The 17,794-nt window shown below is 34.6% G+C and overlaps 4 protein-coding genes across 19 annotated transcripts in view; 3 read left to right on the top strand and 1 right to left on the bottom strand.

Annotated features, from left to right (window-relative positions):
• On the top strand, positions 31 to 6,032 carry LOC107639727 (pentatricopeptide repeat-containing protein At3g22670, mitochondrial). Of its 10 annotated transcripts, XR_002361641.1 has the most exons (6): positions 31 to 335; positions 1,111 to 1,158; positions 1,935 to 2,122; positions 2,210 to 2,342; positions 2,800 to 4,838; positions 5,900 to 6,032. XR_002361641.1 is itself a non-coding variant. In XM_021121611.1 (5 exons), exon 5 carries the CDS (start codon positions 2,902 to 2,904, stop codon positions 4,579 to 4,581), a length of 1,680 nt encoding a protein of 559 aa, XP_020977270.1. In that variant the 5' UTR covers positions 31 to 335; positions 1,111 to 1,123; positions 1,935 to 2,122; positions 2,210 to 2,342; positions 2,800 to 2,901; the 3' UTR covers positions 4,582 to 4,790. The 10 variants fall into 10 exon arrangements, 9 of the variants coding, with proteins under 9 accessions (XP_020977270.1, XP_020977269.1, XP_020977267.1 ...); XM_021121611.1 differs by lacking the exon at positions 5,900 to 6,032 and having other exon boundaries at positions 1,111 to 1,123; positions 2,800 to 4,790; XM_021121610.1 differs by lacking the exon at positions 5,900 to 6,032 and having other exon boundaries at positions 1,111 to 1,123; positions 1,882 to 2,122; positions 2,800 to 4,790.
• LOC107636964 (pentatricopeptide repeat-containing protein At5g61400-like) lies at positions 4,662 to 5,693 on the top strand. Its single transcript, XM_016340431.1, has 2 exons — positions 4,662 to 4,751; positions 5,193 to 5,693. The coding sequence occupies exons 1-2, from the start codon at positions 4,662 to 4,664 to the stop codon at positions 5,691 to 5,693; spliced, it is 591 nt and encodes a 196-aa protein (XP_016195917.1).
• LOC107639725 (probable inactive receptor kinase At5g58300) lies at positions 8,239 to 11,408 on the top strand. The gene is made up of 3 exons (XM_016343301.2): positions 8,239 to 8,437; positions 8,604 to 9,934; positions 10,660 to 11,408. The coding sequence occupies exons 2-3, from the start codon at positions 8,638 to 8,640 to the stop codon at positions 11,226 to 11,228; spliced, it is 1,866 nt and encodes a 621-aa protein (XP_016198787.1). The 5' UTR covers positions 8,239 to 8,437; positions 8,604 to 8,637; the 3' UTR covers positions 11,229 to 11,408.
• The window catches only part of LOC107639724 (E3 ubiquitin-protein ligase BRE1), an 8,227-nt gene continuing 2,116 nt past the window's right edge, over positions 11,684 to 17,794 (bottom strand). The window contains exons 3-23 of one of the 7 annotated variants that reach the window (XM_021121603.1): positions 17,547 to 17,606; positions 17,393 to 17,455; positions 17,259 to 17,321; positions 17,051 to 17,176; positions 16,903 to 16,965; positions 16,760 to 16,822; positions 16,610 to 16,672; positions 16,432 to 16,494; positions 16,287 to 16,349; positions 16,111 to 16,173; positions 15,968 to 16,030; positions 15,715 to 15,777; positions 15,526 to 15,588; positions 15,310 to 15,399; positions 15,141 to 15,203; positions 14,972 to 15,034; positions 14,815 to 14,877; positions 13,809 to 13,868; positions 13,263 to 13,400; positions 12,609 to 12,707; positions 11,684 to 12,466 (exon numbers count right to left, since the gene is read on the bottom strand). In XM_021121603.1, coding sequence (XP_020977262.1) covers positions 12,005 to 12,466; positions 12,609 to 12,707; positions 13,263 to 13,400; positions 13,809 to 13,868; positions 14,815 to 14,877; positions 14,972 to 15,034; positions 15,141 to 15,203; positions 15,310 to 15,399; positions 15,526 to 15,588; positions 15,715 to 15,777; positions 15,968 to 16,030; positions 16,111 to 16,173; positions 16,287 to 16,349; positions 16,432 to 16,494; positions 16,610 to 16,672; positions 16,760 to 16,822; positions 16,903 to 16,965; positions 17,051 to 17,176; positions 17,259 to 17,321; positions 17,393 to 17,455; positions 17,547 to 17,606 — 1,917 coding nt within the window. In that variant the 3' untranslated portion in view covers positions 11,684 to 12,004. The remainder of the gene's footprint in view (positions 12,467 to 12,608; positions 12,708 to 13,262; positions 13,401 to 13,808; positions 13,869 to 14,814; positions 14,878 to 14,971; positions 15,035 to 15,140; positions 15,204 to 15,309; positions 15,400 to 15,525; positions 15,589 to 15,714; positions 15,778 to 15,967; positions 16,031 to 16,110; positions 16,174 to 16,286; positions 16,350 to 16,431; positions 16,495 to 16,609; positions 16,673 to 16,759; positions 16,823 to 16,902; positions 16,966 to 17,050; positions 17,177 to 17,258; positions 17,322 to 17,392; positions 17,456 to 17,546; positions 17,607 to 17,794) is intronic. The other 6 variants (XM_021121605.1, XM_016343296.2, XM_021121604.1 and 3 more) reach the window with 6 other exon arrangements.

Below are 17,794 nucleotides of genomic sequence, written 5' to 3'. Positions count from 1 at the left end.
CGACGCCGTTTAAAAAAAAAAAAGGAGAAAACTGAATTTGAGAAACCAGTCTCTCCCCCTTTGCTTTCACTCACGCATAGCTTTTCCCGTTCTCCCTTGAAAACCCTAGCCTCCATTGCGCCGGCGTTGGTCTCACCGTCGCCGCCTGGTTCGTCGTGCTCGAAGGCCCTCCCGTTCGCCCAACGCCAGCGTCTCCAGGTTTTGCTCCAAAGTCGTCCGTCCGTCGCGTTCGCCGCCAGCTCCCCGTCGTCCGTCTCCAGTTCACCAGTGTTCGTTGCCAGCTTCCCGTCGTCCGTCGCTCTCCCTCAAATCTATGGTCACTGCCCTCGCCGAAGGTAATGCCTCGGATGCACATTCAGTGCTCGGCGCTCTTTCTTGGTTGATTGGCTCTGCTCACCAGTGTTACTAGCTTGTTCTTGCTTGCTTTGGGTTGCTTGACTCTGTTACTTACTGATTGATGATAAACTGATACTGATAAATTGTTACTGGCTTGTTTTTGCTTTTTTTTTTCTGTTGTTAAATTTTGTTAGAAGTTTCTTGATGATAAATTTTGTGCTCATTGCCTAAAGGAATACTTGTAATTTTATCACAAAATGTAGCAAATTATGTATTGAAATGAACTCGCATAATCATGGTCTTACTACATTTTAGTAACTATGTTTTACTGTTTTAGCTCTCAGAAACCAGGTAAATATCATTTCCGTCTGTGTTAATACCATTGAATACAGGGAAACACTGAAATGATATGTGATTAATCACACTATTATGTCAACTTGAAAGTAATTGTGTGCAAAGTTTGAATGTTGTTAATTTCACTTTATGCTTAATACCAACAAGCCTCACTTTTTGACTTAAAATTTAACTGTTTGACACTATGCAATTTGATTTATTGGTTAAGAAATCACCTTCTAGAACCTTTGGGATTTCATACTTTAAAACTGAACTTGATTAGCCAAATAAAGTGGCAACAAACACGCCAAAACATGAATATATGTATCCTAGATAGTACATTTTGCCATAAGTTGGTGCTTAATATTCTTATTGATTTCTGAGTGTGTTGTTCTGTTTTTGTTTTAAGGCCGTGTTTTGTGCTCAATTTTCATTTTGTAGGAAATAGTTGGAGGTATGTAAGAATTAAGAAGGCAGACTATCCCAACGGTACTACTTGTTGATTCTGGTCCCTCACAAGCTTGAACATAGAATTGAAAAGAGAAACCCTTCATTATTTCATTATTAGTCTATTTTTGGCATTGCATATTATTGTAGTTTTTTGTTTATTTATTGAACTTTCATAGAACCAGTTGTTTATGATCCCCTTTTGAAGTAAAAAAAAAGTTGCAGTGCTCACTGTTAGTGCTTTTTTTGGTTTTTTTTCATGCTTGGTTCAGAAATCATATTGTGTTGTGTTTTGTGTTTTTATTGAATGATTATTGAATGTTTTGTGTTTTCATTGAATGATTAATTGATTATTGACTAGCTCTGGCTGCTCTGTGCTGCTGTTTTGTGTTTTGTGCTTTTTTTGCGTAGTGATGTGCTGTTGGAATATTATGCTGTGCTGTGTTTATGCTTTGGGCTTCATTGTGTTTAGTTTGTGATTTTATTGAAGATTTCAATAGCAATATAATGGGTATTAAATTGTTAATATTATGACAAACTTTCGTGATGTCATTTTATATTTGGATATTTCCTTTTGTTATTCAACTTTAAAGATTGTACTTTCATAAGATCCTAAGACTTTAGTTGATAACATTTAACGCTTTGAATTTGGAAGACATTTTAAGGTACATATTAGACTATACTTATGTTTTAGGGTATTTATTTATATTTTATTTGTTATTTTATTATAAAACGGTTTTTCCGGTTGAATTACGGTTGAACCAGTTGGACTAATGAACCAGTAACTAGAGCGGTTTGATAACTGGTTCGGTTTTCAGAACCTTGATTAAAACACAGCAGAGGCAGTGCTGAAAGCCTCAACCTTCTCTGTTGCCGCCTCTCGCCGGCCCACGTCTCGTTGCCGCGCTGCTCACGTCTTCCTCTGCATCACCGCGCCCCTCGTGTCTTCCGCTGTGCCTCGCTGTGTCTTGGTTCTCTGTCTCCCTCTTCTCTGCGTCCGGCCAAGGTGAGTTTTTTTTTAGTTATTCAATTATTAATTTTTAATGGTTTGGCCATTTGGGTAATTGTTGCTGCTTATCCTGTTTTAACGTAGCTGCAATGGTTACTTTTTGCTGATTCTGACCCTCTCTGCCTTGTGCTTCCTCTGGCTTTGGTTCTGTGATCGGAATACTGTGACATTTTATTGGAACACTGAGGCTTTTGTTCTGCTTCTGAACTTTGCAGAGGTGAGCTTTTTTTTTTTTCAATGTAGCGTAGCATAGATAAATTAATGTTAATTGGAATTTGTATAAAATGACACTTGATCGCAAATTTGAAAGCAATTGAAATTTGTATGTAAATTATTGCTGTTTTAATGTAATTTTAAAATAGAAATTTGATGCTGATTGGAATTTGTATAGAATACTTGATTGTTGCTGTTTTAATACTTGATTATTGTGATTATTGCTGTTTTAATGTAAGTGTAATACTTGATTTATGCCCTTTTAATGTAGGTTTAATATTTGATTGTTATTCTTTTTTAATTGTTTTAATGTAGGTTTAGTGCTAATTGAAATTTTCCTGTTAGTTATTTTTAGAAATTGATAATTGATTGTTGTTACTGTCTTAGTGAAGATATGTATTTTCTGTTAATGTAGGTTTAAATACTTGTTAATTGACTATTTTATATTTTTATTTAAGTAGGATCGGGTCAACCGGTTTAAGCTGTGAAGTGACCTAGTTGTCTGACTTGTTCAATCATCGATTCAGTTCTGACAAGTATGTCTGTGACTTAGCAAAGCCAAAATGCTCTCCAAACTAAGATTCCTGAACCACTTCGTCCACAAGAATCTTTCTACACGAACCACCGCTTTCAGTGGCTTCTACCGCTTCTCCAACAGTGGCGCTTTCTGCACCGTGGCTGATTCAACCACACAGCCAACCCCCGAGTCGTACGAACTCCCTGATTGGGTCAAATTCTCCGACAACCCAACCTCTCCCAATGGCGACTACGACGAAGACTTCGTTATCCCTTCACTTGCTCCTTGGGTCGACGGCCACCTCCTTCATCCCACTCCCAAATTTGTCATCACCCCAACTTCCCAGCCAAACAACCTTGAAGAGGTCGAAGCAATCACCACTCGTCTAAAGGAAAAGCACCCATCTCCTGAGAAAGTTGCTCAAGCACTTGCTCAACTGAGTGGTTTTAAGGTTTCAAAAGGTTTGGTTGAACAGATTCTGAAGAGATTCAGTAATGATTGGGTCTCGGCTTTTGGGTTTTTCTCATGGGCTAAAGTTCAAACAGGTTATGAGCATTCTCCTCAACTATACAATTTCATGGTCGATATCCTGGCAAAGTCGAAGAATTTCCATCTCATGTGGGAGTTAGTGGAGGAAATGGCTCATCTTCAACAAGGGTATGTTACCTCGGACACATTGGTTAAGGTTATGAGGAGGCTTGCAAAGGCTGGCAAGCATGAATATGCCATTGAAGTGTTTCGCAGAATGGGGAAGTTTGGTGTCAAACAGGACACAGCAATGTTGAATGCTCTCATGGACGCATTGGTGAAAGGGAATAGTGTTGAGCATGCCCATGATGCTCTTTTGGAGTTCAAGGGTTCGGTTCCCTTGAATTCCCATTCTTTCAATGTTTTGATACATGGGTGGTGCAAAGTTAGGAAATTTGAATGGGCCAAGAAAGCAATGGAGGACATGAAGGAACATGGGTTTCACCCTGATGCGTTCTCATACACTACTTTCGTCGAATCATATTGCCGCGAGAAGGATTTTCGCAAAGTGGACCGAGTTATGGAGGAGATGAGGAAAAATGGTTGCACCCCTAATGCTGTGACTTACACAATTGTGATGCTTGCTCTTGGGAAGGCAGGGCAGCTCAAAGAAGCTTTGGAGTTGTATGAAAAGATGAAGGTTGATGGGGGTGTGCCTGACACTGCATTTTATAGCTCCTTGATATTCATTCTTGGCAAAGCTGGTAGGATTAAAGATGCTCGTGATGTGTTTGAGGATATGCCAAAGCAAGGTGTTGTGAGGGATGTGATGACTTACAATACTATGATTAGTATTGCTTGTACTCACCAGAGGGAAGAGACTGCCCTGAGGTTGCTCAAGGAGATGGAAGATAGCACATGTAAGCCTGACCTTGAGACATATCATCCATTGTTGAAGATGTGCTGCAGGAAGAAGAGGATGAAGGTGCTCAGGTTTCTGTTGGATCACATGTTGAGAAATGATTTAATCCCTGAAGTGGGAACTTACACGCTTTTGGTGCATGGTATGTGTAGAAGCGGAAAGCTTGAGAGCGCTTGCTCATTCTTTGAGGAGATGGTGTTGCAGGGATTAACCCCAAAGGAAGTCACGCGGAAGCTCCTGCTGGGAGAACTCGAGTCCAAGAACATGATCAAAGAGAAACAACACATCGAGGATTTGATGGCACGGGTCCAACGCAACAATCTCGTTGCTAGTTAGTGGTGTTTTCGGAAGCAGGATTCAGTTCCAAGAAAGCAAATTTTCCTTGCGATTGGATTCCGTCATTTCCCATGAGAAAAATGATACCAGTAACAGTGGTTCCTAACTTTTGCAAAGTTGGATTCATTAATTTGTATGCTATAAACACCTATTTTGTAATTTTAAGGCAGGTGCGTTTTATAATACTTATGGTATAAAATTCCATTAAAGCTCTAAGCGGACAATGGAAGGAAATCACCCAGAGAGGGGAGGAAAAAGAAAAAAGAAGGAAAAACTACCATTTGTACCCATGAATTTTGCGAACACTGACAAAAGTACCCATCAAACAAGAAAACTAACGTTGTATCCATGAAAGATGGGTTCCGTGTGACAATAGTACCCAAACTGTGATTTTTCGTTGACTTTTTAATAAAATTCCCAAATTATCCCTTCTATATATCTTTTTCCCCAAATTCCAAATTTCACAATCCTCATCCTTCGTCTTCTACGCGCTCACCCACTCTCAAGCACCCAACTTCGCTTCCGTCCTCATAGTCGCCTTCTGCGAATTGGGTCATATCCAAGAAGCTCTTTCGGTGTATAGAAACGTCTCTTCTTTGCCTCTCTTGAAGGCTTGCAACACGCTTCTTCACGCCCTCGTCAACACCCACAGATTTGATTCACTGTGGGAGGTCTATGGAGACATGGTGTCGCGTGGATTCTCCCCTACCGTTGTCAGCTACGGCATTTTAATGCAGTGCTGCTGTAACCAAGTTGATTTTGTTGGTGCACGCAAGTTATTTGATGAAATGCGCCAGGGCAAAATTGAACCAACCGTTGTGGTTTACACTATTATGATCCGTGTTCTTTGCAACGAGGGTCGAATGGGAGATGCCGAGGGCGTCTTCCGTTTGATGAGGGAATCCGGAGTGACGCCTAATTTGTACACTTATAAGACTCTCATGGATGGTTATGACAAGGTAGCTAATGTGATCCGGGTTTTCGAGTTGTATGCTGAAATGCTCTGGTATGGATTGCACCCTAATGTTGTCACATTTACTACTATGATAGATATTCTGTGCAAGGTGGTGAAATTTGGAATTTTGGTGGCTGGCTGTAGTAAAAGAAAATGAAGGATGAGGGTTGTGAAATTTGGAATTTGAGGAAGAAGATAGAAGGGGTAATTTGAGAATTTTATTAAAAAGTCAACGAAAAATCACGGTTTGGATACTATTGTCACACGGAATTCATCTTTCATGGGTACAACGTTAGTTTTCTTGTTTGATGGGTACTTTTGTCAGCGGTCACAAAATTCATGGGTATAAATGGTAGTTTTTTCAAAAAAGAAAATCTCCAAGATTGAAAAGCATTTTGTATTGGATCTATTATTCTATTTTTTGGGGTGATTAGATCTATTATTCTATTTAAAGTGAAAAAAAGAATAATATCAATTAATTTTTAATTTTCTTTCATTTTTCTTTGATGAAACAATGTAAACAGTATAAATACATGTAACTTTTTTCATGTTAAAATTATTATTATAAAATTTTTAAATTTTTTATTTTGATAAATATACTAAAAACTTAAAGTTTATTTGCAAATATTTTTTCAATTAGTAATTTTAATATATATTTTACTGCTAACTAAAACTTAATACTATTTTACTATTACTATTATGAAAAGCCTTTTATCTTTCTTTTTTTTTTGAATTTGAATCTTCTAAATTTTAAATTTGTACTTTAAAAGATAAAATGTGATTTTTTATTTTTGAATAGTTTCTCTCTCATATTTATTTTTGGTCCTACTTATAAAATAAATAATAAAAATTTACACTTTATTGTCTAAAGTGAAATTCAAACTTTAGAGAATTTAAATCTTTTTTTTTCCATCAGAAATAAATTGACTTAAATGAAATTAATTATTTTATTATATTTCTTCGAGAACTTCTGTGTACGTGATCCGAAACAAGAACCAAGCTCAAAAACTTATAGGGGGGTTTATGTAGCAAATCAAAATTTGTATTGACTTTAACTGAGGCAGTGGTCAAGACTCAATTCATAGGAAGATGAGAAAACGGTTTGAAATCCCATGCCTTACCTTACCTTCATCGAGATCCACAATTTAAACTATCTAGGCTCATTATTAGCAATGTTAGTGTATTAATAATAGATACAACATTTAATTAATCTATTTTTTATTTATTAAATATATATGATGTCAATATTAATAAAGATAAAATAATCAAAAAATAAATATTTTAGTTTTTAATTTTAAAAATATTTAGAAACAAAAAAATTAATTCGAAATAATTTAAAAAATATTTTATTTTGCATATTCTATACAAAAAACTACTTTTAGTATAATTTAATTACTAGTAGTTATTAATTACTATAAAACTAATTAATTATGAACTATTATCAACGATAATGTGCGTCATTGTAACAACATAATTTTTCTAACAACTAATAATAGAAGTTTTCTTTTAAACCGGTAAACTATAAAAGATGCACTCAAATTATTTTAGCATTGACAAAAGTATCTTTAAATTAGATTATCGATAAAAATACTGTTAAATAATTTGAAAAATGTAAAAAAAGAAAAGAAAAGTATATGGAATTAACTCTAAATCAGCCAAAAATAGAACAACTTAATTAATTATAAATATAGTAATTAATTTTATTTATTTATGATTTAAAATATTGGTTATTAAATGTTTTATTACATTCAAATTAGGAGGAGATACGTTCAGTATTATTGCAACGTAAGTCACGGAAACTGATTCAATTAGCTTTTCTCTCTTCACCCTCATTTTCCTCTCCAAATGCCTAAAACATGATAAATCAGAAAATAGATTCATAACCATCCAATTTACAAAGAAAAAAAACATCCTAATACATAGCATTATTTAATAGAGATTTTGGATTCACCCAAAAATATTTGGCTGATTTTTTACTGAAATTATCTTAATTTCCTAACATTATTTAAAAAAAAAAATACTCAATTGGGATCAGAGACATATTCCAACAATAAAAAAAAATATGTTGTGACTCACTTGTTAATGCCTAAGTTTCATTTGTCCCATAAGAAACTCCACATATTTATGCAATAAAATCTTTTAATTCGTCATACCATCATTGGTGACATTAATAACTATGCGCTTAAGTTACCCAAAAAAAAAAGGCTATGCACTTAACAAATAGCTAGCTAGGGTGGCCGAATAAATATGAAGGCGGCTTGAACTTGAAGCTGAGTTTATAAACGTTGAATGTGTGCCTCCCAAACCATAAACAAGAAAACCAAAAGCTAAACACTATTCATATAAAAAACTATAGCATAAGATAATAAATTAGAAAATAAATAGTACTATACTATTGTAGTACCCTTTTTATTAATAACCTTTTCTTTCTCTGTATCTAATTATCTACGTGGTGGATGTGTGAGGCATTTTTGGCGTGTTCATGAAGTAAATAATAATGCCGTTAAAGATTTGCTCTCACCACCACCAATGGACAACCTAACCAAACAATGCCTTAACAAAATAAATAAATAATAAAAAATACTATGTGCACAAAAAATCAATAAAAAAAAGTTAGAAATAATAATAATAATAATAAAAAATAAAAGCCATTGCTTTCTTCCAAGTCCAAATGACATTATATTTATTTAATTTCCATATCACTTAACATTCCCTCAAAGTCCATTCTGTGACTCTTCCTCTTCTGCTGCCACTTCCAACTTCCAACTTCCAAACTTGATTTTCCTTTTAAATTGATATTATTTTTTAAAAAGGTTTTCATTTCTCAGCACTGTTTCTTGTTACTTATTTGCATTCTAATTTTCTTCAAATATATTATTCTTCTTTCCAACTTCATTTTAAGTAAGTTCATTTTCTTTGTATCAATATATATTGTATATAAATTGCAGAACAAATATATGTAATGTGTTCAATGTGTTGTTATAGCTGTGAATTCATGGTTACATTTTACTTCATATGAGTTTGAATATGATCAATGTGCTAATGTTTTTGAATCTCACATTGTTAGGGAAATTAACCAAGTGGTGGAGTCACTGAACTTGATGATGCTACAACATTCAAACATTTTCATAGAACAAGATTTTCTGCTTCTGATTCAGATTCTTGTTCTTGTTCTTCTTCTCTTCCCTCAAACTACAATATCTGATCTACATTCAGAAAAGCAAGCACTCCTTGATTTTGCATCAGCATTTCACCATGGCAAAAAGGTGAATTGGAACATGAACACTTCAATGTGCAATTCATGGAATGGAGTTACCTGCAATCCCAAGGGCACAAATGTAATTTCACTGAGGCTACCAGGTGTTGGTTTGAGAGGTTCTCTGCCACCAAACACAATTGGCAAGCTCAATGGTCTCACAAGTCTTAGTCTAAGGTCTAACACATTGAGTGGCAAAATCCCAAATGACATTCTTGCCCTTCATGCCCTAAGGTTTCTATATCTTCAACATAACAATTTCTCAGGTGAATTTCCAAATTTTCTTCCACCTAAGCTTGTGCTTCTTGATTTGTCACATAACTCTTTCACAGGACAAATTTCAGACTCAATCCAAAATTTGACTAATCTAACTGGTTTGTTCCTCAAGAACAATTCACTTATAGGGCCTATTCCTAATGTAACCCTTCCTAGTCTTAAGGATTTGGATTTGAGCTTTAACAACCTTAATGGTTCAATTCCTTTAGCATTTCATAGGTTTCAATCTTCATCATTTGATGGGAATTTGATGCTATGTGGACCACCTTTGACAAAACAATGTTCCTCATCAAGTCCTCTTAGTAGTCCAATGTTGTCTCCAATAATAGTATCTCAAAATTCAAGTTATGTTTCCAAGAAGAGGCCGATTCTCGGGGTGGTGATCGCGGCCGCTTTGGGAGGTTTCGGACTACTTTTTCTACTAGTTTTGATGTTGGTGTTGTGTTTTCTTAAGAGAGTTGGTGAACAAAATGAGGCACCAAAAGAAAGTAAACTTGATGAGAAGCTTAGGGAGGATTTTGGGAGTGGTGTGCAAGAACCTGAGAAGAACAAGTTGGTATTTTTCGGAGGGTGTTCTTATAACTTTGATCTTGAGGATTTGTTGAGAGCTTCAGCTGAAGTTCTTGGTAAGGGAAGTTGTGGAACAACTTATAAGGCAATCTTGGAAGAAGGGACAGTAGTTGTTGTTAAGAGGCTGAAGGAAGCTGCAATTGGGAAGAGAGAATTTGAACAGCAAATGGAAACTGTGCAAAAGCTTGATCAGCATCCAAATGTTGTTCCATTTAGTGCTTACTATTATTCCAAGGATGAGAAGCTAGTGGTTTATGATTACCTACCATTTGGAAGCTTTTCCAAGTTATTGCATGGTAATTTAATGTTATTATGAACTTTTCTTTTGATTTCATATTCATAAGGTTCAATGATGAAAATTTTACATAACTTTTTCTTTTCTTAAATATTTGCATGACTCATTTTTGTGTAATCACTTGAAAATACAATATCATAGCTTTCCTTTTGATTTCATATTCTTAATAAGGTTCCATTATGGTTTACATAGCTTTTTCTTTTTCTTAAATGTTTTGCATGATTCATTTTTGTGTAACTACATGAAATTCAACATATGGTAAGATAATATATAGAGTGAGTCACTTATTCTTTGTCAATAAAGTGATGAGTATCAGGTGAGTACACAAAAAATGAGTTATTCTATCGTTTATTATTTTTTATGACTAATTTTATCGTTACAAAACATTAGCATTAGATAGATTTAAATTTTAATGGCTACATCAAAAGACAACTATAAAAAATTCAGGTTTTATTGGTAATAATGGATATCTAACTCACTAGAATTTTTTTTTTTAAGAACTTGAGTCAAAGACAGAAATTTTACTTGCCAGAATGATAATGTCATGTCATGATTATTAATATTTGGATGAGTAAGTTTTTCATAGCACCTCATTCAATCAAACAACTACCATGACTGTTGTCAAGGATTCTTACTATATCTTTTTAATTCTTACTATTTTTAACATACATTTCCATTTTGCTGGTTATGCCTTTTTCATCTAAACCTTGTTAAAAATTATGATAGGAACAAGGGAAACTGGAAGAACTCCACTAGATTGGGACACCAGATTGAAGATAATGCTTGGAGCTGCTAAGGGTGTTGCTCATATTCATTCTGCAAGTGGAAGGAAATTTGTCCATGGCAATATAAAATCATCTAATGTGCTACTCTTAGGTGATCTACAAGGCTGCATATTGGATTTCGGCTTAGCTCCTCTAGCGAGTTTCTCAGGCTCCTTTAGGAGTCCTGGATATCGAGCCCCCGAGGTTATTGAGACCCAAAAATCCACACAAAAATCTGATGTGTACAGCTTTGGGGTTCTCCTTCTCGAGATGTTGACCGGCAAAACACCGATTCAGTATTCAGGACATGATGATCCGATTGATCTTCCGAGGTGGGTTCAATCTGTTGTTAGAGAGGAATGGACTGCTGAAGTGTTTGATCTTGAGCTAATGAGGTATCCAAATATTGAGGAAGAATTGGTGCAAATGCTGCAACTTTCAATGGCATGTGTTGCAATGGTTCCTGACACAAGACCCTCAATGGAGGAAGTTGTAAGGGTTATTGAAGAAATCATAGGATCCTATTCTTAGAACCAGACATCATTATCAGACAAGTTCAAGGGAACTCATGATTTCATTCCATACTACTGAATATATAATGGCAACATGGCATTATGTTTTAGGAGTTAGCATAAATTACCTAGATACTTTCCTAATGCTTATAGAAACAAATGAACTAAAACAATAAGTTCTAAGTTAGAAAATTACTTGCATGTTTGAGCATCTCCCCATTTCTTTCTTTATTATTATTTGTTTTGATTCATTCTTACCATTTTCTTTTATCTTCTCATGATTGCTTTAGTTTAATGTCTTATACCATATTTAAATAATATGACAAAATCTATTGTCAAGATAAAACTTGGAAGTTCTGTGATTTAGTGAATTAGCATCTATTAAAATAAAAAAATTATCTTCCTATCTTAGTTAAACCTGGAGAAGATACTATTGTTTTCTGTTGGAAATCGGTTCATCAATGACAATACAAGTGGAATAAAATATTGCAATGTATTCAAAAACCTAATCATCACTTCATCACAAGAGTTGAGGAATTACAGCAGTGTCATCATCACAGGTACTATTGTCTTATTCATGATGCCATGCTGAAGCATGAATACACAACATAAAGATATAAGTATACTCTTCCCCTGTAACATATTTCTAAATGTTCAAAAAATTTGTCACACATATATTAAAATGGCCCCCAATTTAGGCCAAACCTATTAGTATTTTCTGCCTAGTGTGATGTTAATGCCTATTCAAGACCAAAAAGAATAAGTATACTGCCTGCTTCACCCAGTGTTAGAAATTCAATGAATGGTGGTGTTTGAAGAGTTTTGGTTAACCAAATCCTCACCACTAACATACTTAGCAACAAATGATATCAGTCGAAACGGTGCACCAATAAGGGGAGCATCCATTAGTGGCACACTATCCTGTTCCACAATTTCAGCATCCTGCGGTTCCAGTTCATGTACTTCATTGTCATCCAATGGGATCTGCACAATTTCTCCAGTGTCATCAGATAACGATGATGAGTTCGGAGTTAACCCAACAGCTTGCTCGCCATTGATATAATCACGATCATTCATCACTGTCTCTTGCAATGAACCTGACTCCTGAGCTGATACAGACTTAACCTCTGCAGATTCGGTTGTATCAGAAGCCACCCCATCAGAATGAGGAAACACATTAATTGAATCAGGTCCAGCTCCTCCAGAAACTCCAACTTCTGCATTGTGTCGATCCAGCTCAACATACAACATGTTAATCTGAGGAAAAAACAATGGACAAAGAATGCATTAGTATCTACATCTTACCCGGTCAATCTAATATACTACTATTAAACCGAATCTTCTAGTAAGTCATCAGCAATGCTCTCTTAAAAAATCCAAAAAGAACAAGGCACATTACCTTCTCAACAAGTTCGGCATTCTCCAGCACCAATTTCTCCACCAACGTACAAGCTGCTTCAATTTGAGACTTCAACTCCTCATTTTCAGAAGCACTTTCCTGTCCACCATTAAGCTAAATATAATCAGACATAAATAGCCAAGCAATTGAGGAGTTTCCCTCCTCCCCCGACTTGAACCACAGTTCACACAGTTGATAGGTCTATATGGCCCCATTTGGTAAGTTGGTAACTACCTTAGGGACAGAAATGCATAAACATTGGGAGACACAAACTTGTTTTAAGGAAACATATAAAAACAAGAAAAATATCTGTCCTTGAACAAAATTTGCTTAATTTTTGTCCTAGAACTGGGAACGAGAACAAATACCACTTTTGCCTTATCTTAGTTTCAATGTCTATATATTTTGGTACTGAAACACTTACCAAACACAGCCACAACCATTTGGGTGCTATATCATTTGAATATAGGCAGTCATCGACCATTAGACAGCAGTCTCAAGTAAACTTTTAAGTATCAAATATTAAAACATTAAAGATCATTTCTGATGCAGACAAGTATCAGTGATCCTCTCCTCCTTTTGAAAAGTAATTAAGGCCCATAAAACTTGTATAGTATTCTATACTATATCCAAGAAACTAGACAAAAAATAAACCTTTACAGATGCATCAGCTGAGCGGAAAGATGAGCTGTTTTCAAGGTTCTGAATTGTTGTTTGAAGACTTGAAACATTTTCCCCCAGTTGCTGATTTTCTAGCAAAAGATTGTTCTTGAAATGTTCCAACTCAGCCACCTGCCAAACTTTGTTTTTAATTTCCATATCAGAATTAACACACTTTTATAAAATGTACATGACCAAACCCTAAACCATATTAATATTATTATCATTATTAGCTTCACAAATGTTTTTAATCTGAATATAATCAATATACATATGCATGTTTTTAATTTTCTCATAGCCATCCAAATTCAAAGTCAATAAATTCATTTTGGAACAGAGGCTACAGAGCTTTAGCAAATCAGGGGGGCTCACTTGCAAGGGCAGCTCACTCAATAGTTATACTACAAGCTAATGTCTCAATTGAGCTACACAACTCCCAAAAAATCATGATAAGAATTCCTAAAAATACTAGTACAATACTTGTTCACTAGGTTATTCAACAAGAAATATTCAGATATGTGCATAAGGTACAGTACATACCTGTCCTTGGAACATGGTAATCTTTCCATTCAGGTTTGAAATATCTTCTTTAGTTGATTTCTGTAAACAAAACACATGACTTCCTCCGCTAAGTGTCATTCACAAATCACAATAAACAGAAAATTCAGCACAATTGTATGGATTAGGATGACATCGTATAAAGGTCAGAGGTAAACATAATTTCTGTTCTGAAAATTTTAACTAAACAAGTATTTCTGTTAAGGACAGAGCTCCTAATGGAATTAAAGTTTAAAGAAACAGGTTCAAGGGTATTTTACAGGGATATGAGTGTTGGTAACTAACTGCTGAGCTGGCCAATAGGTGCATGAGGAATGTGATGATGCGGTGAATGAGCAAAACTGTTTTGAGGGGAAACGGGATATTTATAGGGACATGAGAGTGTGGCAGAGTAGACCGTAATTTTGGCAGGGAATTGGAAGAATATAGCTGCTCCATGGTGCTCTGTATTTTTACTTTCTCCTATTGCCTTTTTCCCCCTTACTTTTCTTCCAAATTCCTCTTCACTGAATCTTTAATATTAGGAAGAGGTAGCGAGAAATACAATTATCATTTTCTTTTGTTTGTTCTCTGCGGTTTCTATCAGTTTCTTTATAACAAGTAACAGCACGATAAGGATGCCAGAGCACTGAATATCACATGTAAGATGAGTTTGCTGGCCAATCGTTGACCCTATTATATAAAAACTATCACTTTATAAGTACAATAGTAGTTTCTACCAGGGGAAACAATTGTGAAACAGTGTTTTTAAAATATTATTATAACATAACCCTATTCATTTAACATGATGAAGTGCCTTAACAGTAACTAATTTCATTGTCCGACACAGAATTAATGCTAATAGATGTCATTCATTAGCATATAAAGATCAGCAACCTACTGATGTTGCTAAGATAATTTAAAAAACTAATTTAACATAAGAAAGCCCAAGTCATTAGCAATGCTAATTTCAATGCAATAACATATGGGAGAATAATCTTGCTGTTACCTCTTTCTCAACAAAGGAACTCAAATCACTCTCAAGAAGATTAATTTTTTCCAGTAAACTCTCCTGTGGAAAAAGGTATGTCAGAATTAAACCATCAGCCAACTTCCATTAAAAAAATAAGAGCAGAAAATGACAAAGTTGATGGAGCAATTTGTACCACTTTAAGGCTCAAAATTTCTTTTTCACACAGCAACCGCTTGGTTTCTTCCACCAATCCAACCTGAAAAATGAAAAACAATACAGGAAATGAATTATCTTAACAACTAGTTCTTAAAATTCGATGCTCCCAAGTTTTAGAAGTGAAAAATAATTCTCAAGCCGTTCACCTCTTTTTGAAGCAAGGAACTCTTCTCACTCTCTAACTGTGCAATTCTCATTTCCAAACCAACCTGCAGGTGATCCAGTTAGGCATGCCAGGCCAGCAATCGGCAGTGCAACACATATAAGAATAATATTCCAAATATTAGTCAAAATTGTTCACTCAAATTGATTCATCTGTTTTTGTATGTGCAATTCATTGTCACATTTTAATTTATTGATAGTCTCTTCCAAGGCTACCTGAGTGGCCTTTTCCACCAATCCAGCCTGAATATGATACAAAATTAAATATGAAAAATCTTAATAACTTCACAGACTCATCGCTCCGAACTCTTAAAAGGACACAATACTAAGTCTCGAACTCTTATAAGGACACAATACTAAGTCTTTCACCTCTTTTTCAAGTAAGGAACTATTCTCACTCTGTAATTGTGCAATTCTCATTTCCAAACTAGCCTGCAGGGGGTCAGGTTAATCATGCCAGTCAATAGCCAAACACATATATAAGAGTAATAATAATATTCAAATAAGATAAGAGAGCTATCCACACAGTCATTAAACCGTAAATTCAAATTCAATGACCTGGTTTTGCTTCTCCCATTCATTTTCACTTTGTAATTTATTGATGGTCTCTTCCAAGGTAACCTGTGCAGAAAGGGAAGCGAATAAATGATAAAAAAAAAACAAGCAATTTATTTACATATGTAGAAAGCAAGCCTAGTTTCAGCTATTTTTCTTAAATTTCTTTCAAGATAGCTTATTGAGAAGGTAAACATGAAGCCACAATAATATAAACTCATATTAAACATTCTCTAACAAAACTTAAATATATTACCTCTTTCTGAATGTGTTTATCACATTCTTCTTTCAATTTTTTAATTGCATCCTCTGATATGGTCTGTAGATTATCAAAATGTTTGTGATTTAAACACTTGAATACTTGAGAAAATCTCTCAGCTGCATTTTTAAGTAACTTACTGCTTTCTGAATATGCAAATCATTTTCTTCCTTCATTCTTCTTATTGTATCTTTTGATACAGCCTGATTGAAAACAGGGTACGCACATTAAGAGAAATAGATTGGATTGGCTAAAAAGCAGGATAAACATTTAAAGAAAGAATGAAAATATTTGGATAAAATTTGGAAGATGTTACCTCCATCTGCAAATGCATATCGTTTTCTTCTTTTAATTTTCTAATTGCATCTTCTGACATAGCCTGTGGAATGATCTCTACATGTCATAAAACATTGAAACAAAAAGGCGCAAACCTAGGAAGCTATTTATAGATAAAGTGTTACCTCATTCTGCATATACATATACTGTTGTTCCTTTAATTTTCTAATAGTATCTTCTAATTCAATCTGTGGAAAGATAGACTATGTGTTAAAACTTTAAAGAAATTGCAAGATAAATATTTAATAATTAACAATTTAACAGATGTCACTCAGATCTTTAGATGACATTAAAATAAACTACCTTTTTTTGCATATGGATGTCATTTCCAGAATTCAATTTTCTAATTGTCTCTTCCATCATGCCCTATGTAATGGCAGGCTATACTTGTTATTAAAAGTTGAAACACAAGCACAATAACACTGGATAGATAACTCTTGTACAAAATATTACCACTTTCTGAAAGGACATATCTTTTTCTGCTTTTAATCTCTTGATGGTCTCTTCTGACTTGGCCTGTGGAATGATACACTGTGTCATAAAATAATTGAGACATAATAAAATAGAGAATAGACATTTCTCAAATTAAATATTACCTCTTTTCGAATATGCATATCAATTTTTTTATTTAATTCCCTGATTGTCCCTTCTAACATGACCTGTGGAGTGATACCATTGCTCATGTCATAATACTTTGAAACATAATAAAAATAAATAAAAAGATGGTTCCCAGAAAAATTTTACCACTTTCTGATTGTGTATATCATTTTCTTCTTTTAGTTTCCTTATTGTATCTTCTAATGTGATCTGTAGTGTAATATGTGTATCATTTACTTCCTTCAAATTCCTGATCGTCTCTTCTGACATGGTCTGTGAAGTGATACACTGTCTATGTCATAGTCTATTGAAACAATAAAACGAACAACAGGTATTTCCCAGATAAAAATTTTACCTCTTTCTCAATCTGTATATCATTTTCCTCTTGTAATTTCCTTATTCTATCACCTAATATGGTCTGTAGAGTGATGCAATATACATGTTATAAAATGTCGACATAGGAAAGAAATTTCTCAGGTGAAATGTTACCTCTTTCTGAATTAGCATATCGTTCTCATCTTTCAGCTTCCTGATTGTCTCTTCTGAAATGGCCTGTGGAAATACAAGCCATACATAATAAATATCTGAAACTGTAACAGAAACCACTGCATATATGGAAAATAACACTCTAGTAACATCTTACCAAATTCTGTTTGAGCATATCATTTTCATTTCCCAGTTTAAATACCTCTTCTGAGGTGGCCTGTCAAAATGGTAGTTTCAATTATTTGGCAATAACCCAATAAGCTCATGTCTAAAAGCACTCACGTTATACAGATTTGACAGCTAGTATGTATGAAACAGACAGAGAAACGGGAGATCCAACTTTATATGAGCAGTTATACAACCAGTCCATAATTATTTTTTTATTGAAAGAATAAGTATCACGAT

Source organism: Arachis ipaensis, chromosome B04 (genome assembly GCF_000816755.2).
Source record: "Arachis ipaensis cultivar K30076 chromosome B04, Araip1.1, whole genome shotgun sequence".
Taxonomy (NCBI): Eukaryota; Viridiplantae; Streptophyta; class Magnoliopsida; order Fabales; family Fabaceae; genus Arachis; species Arachis ipaensis.
The sequence above is the reverse complement of the archived record's forward strand: the minus strand, read 5'-3'. Positions and strand labels throughout refer to the sequence as shown.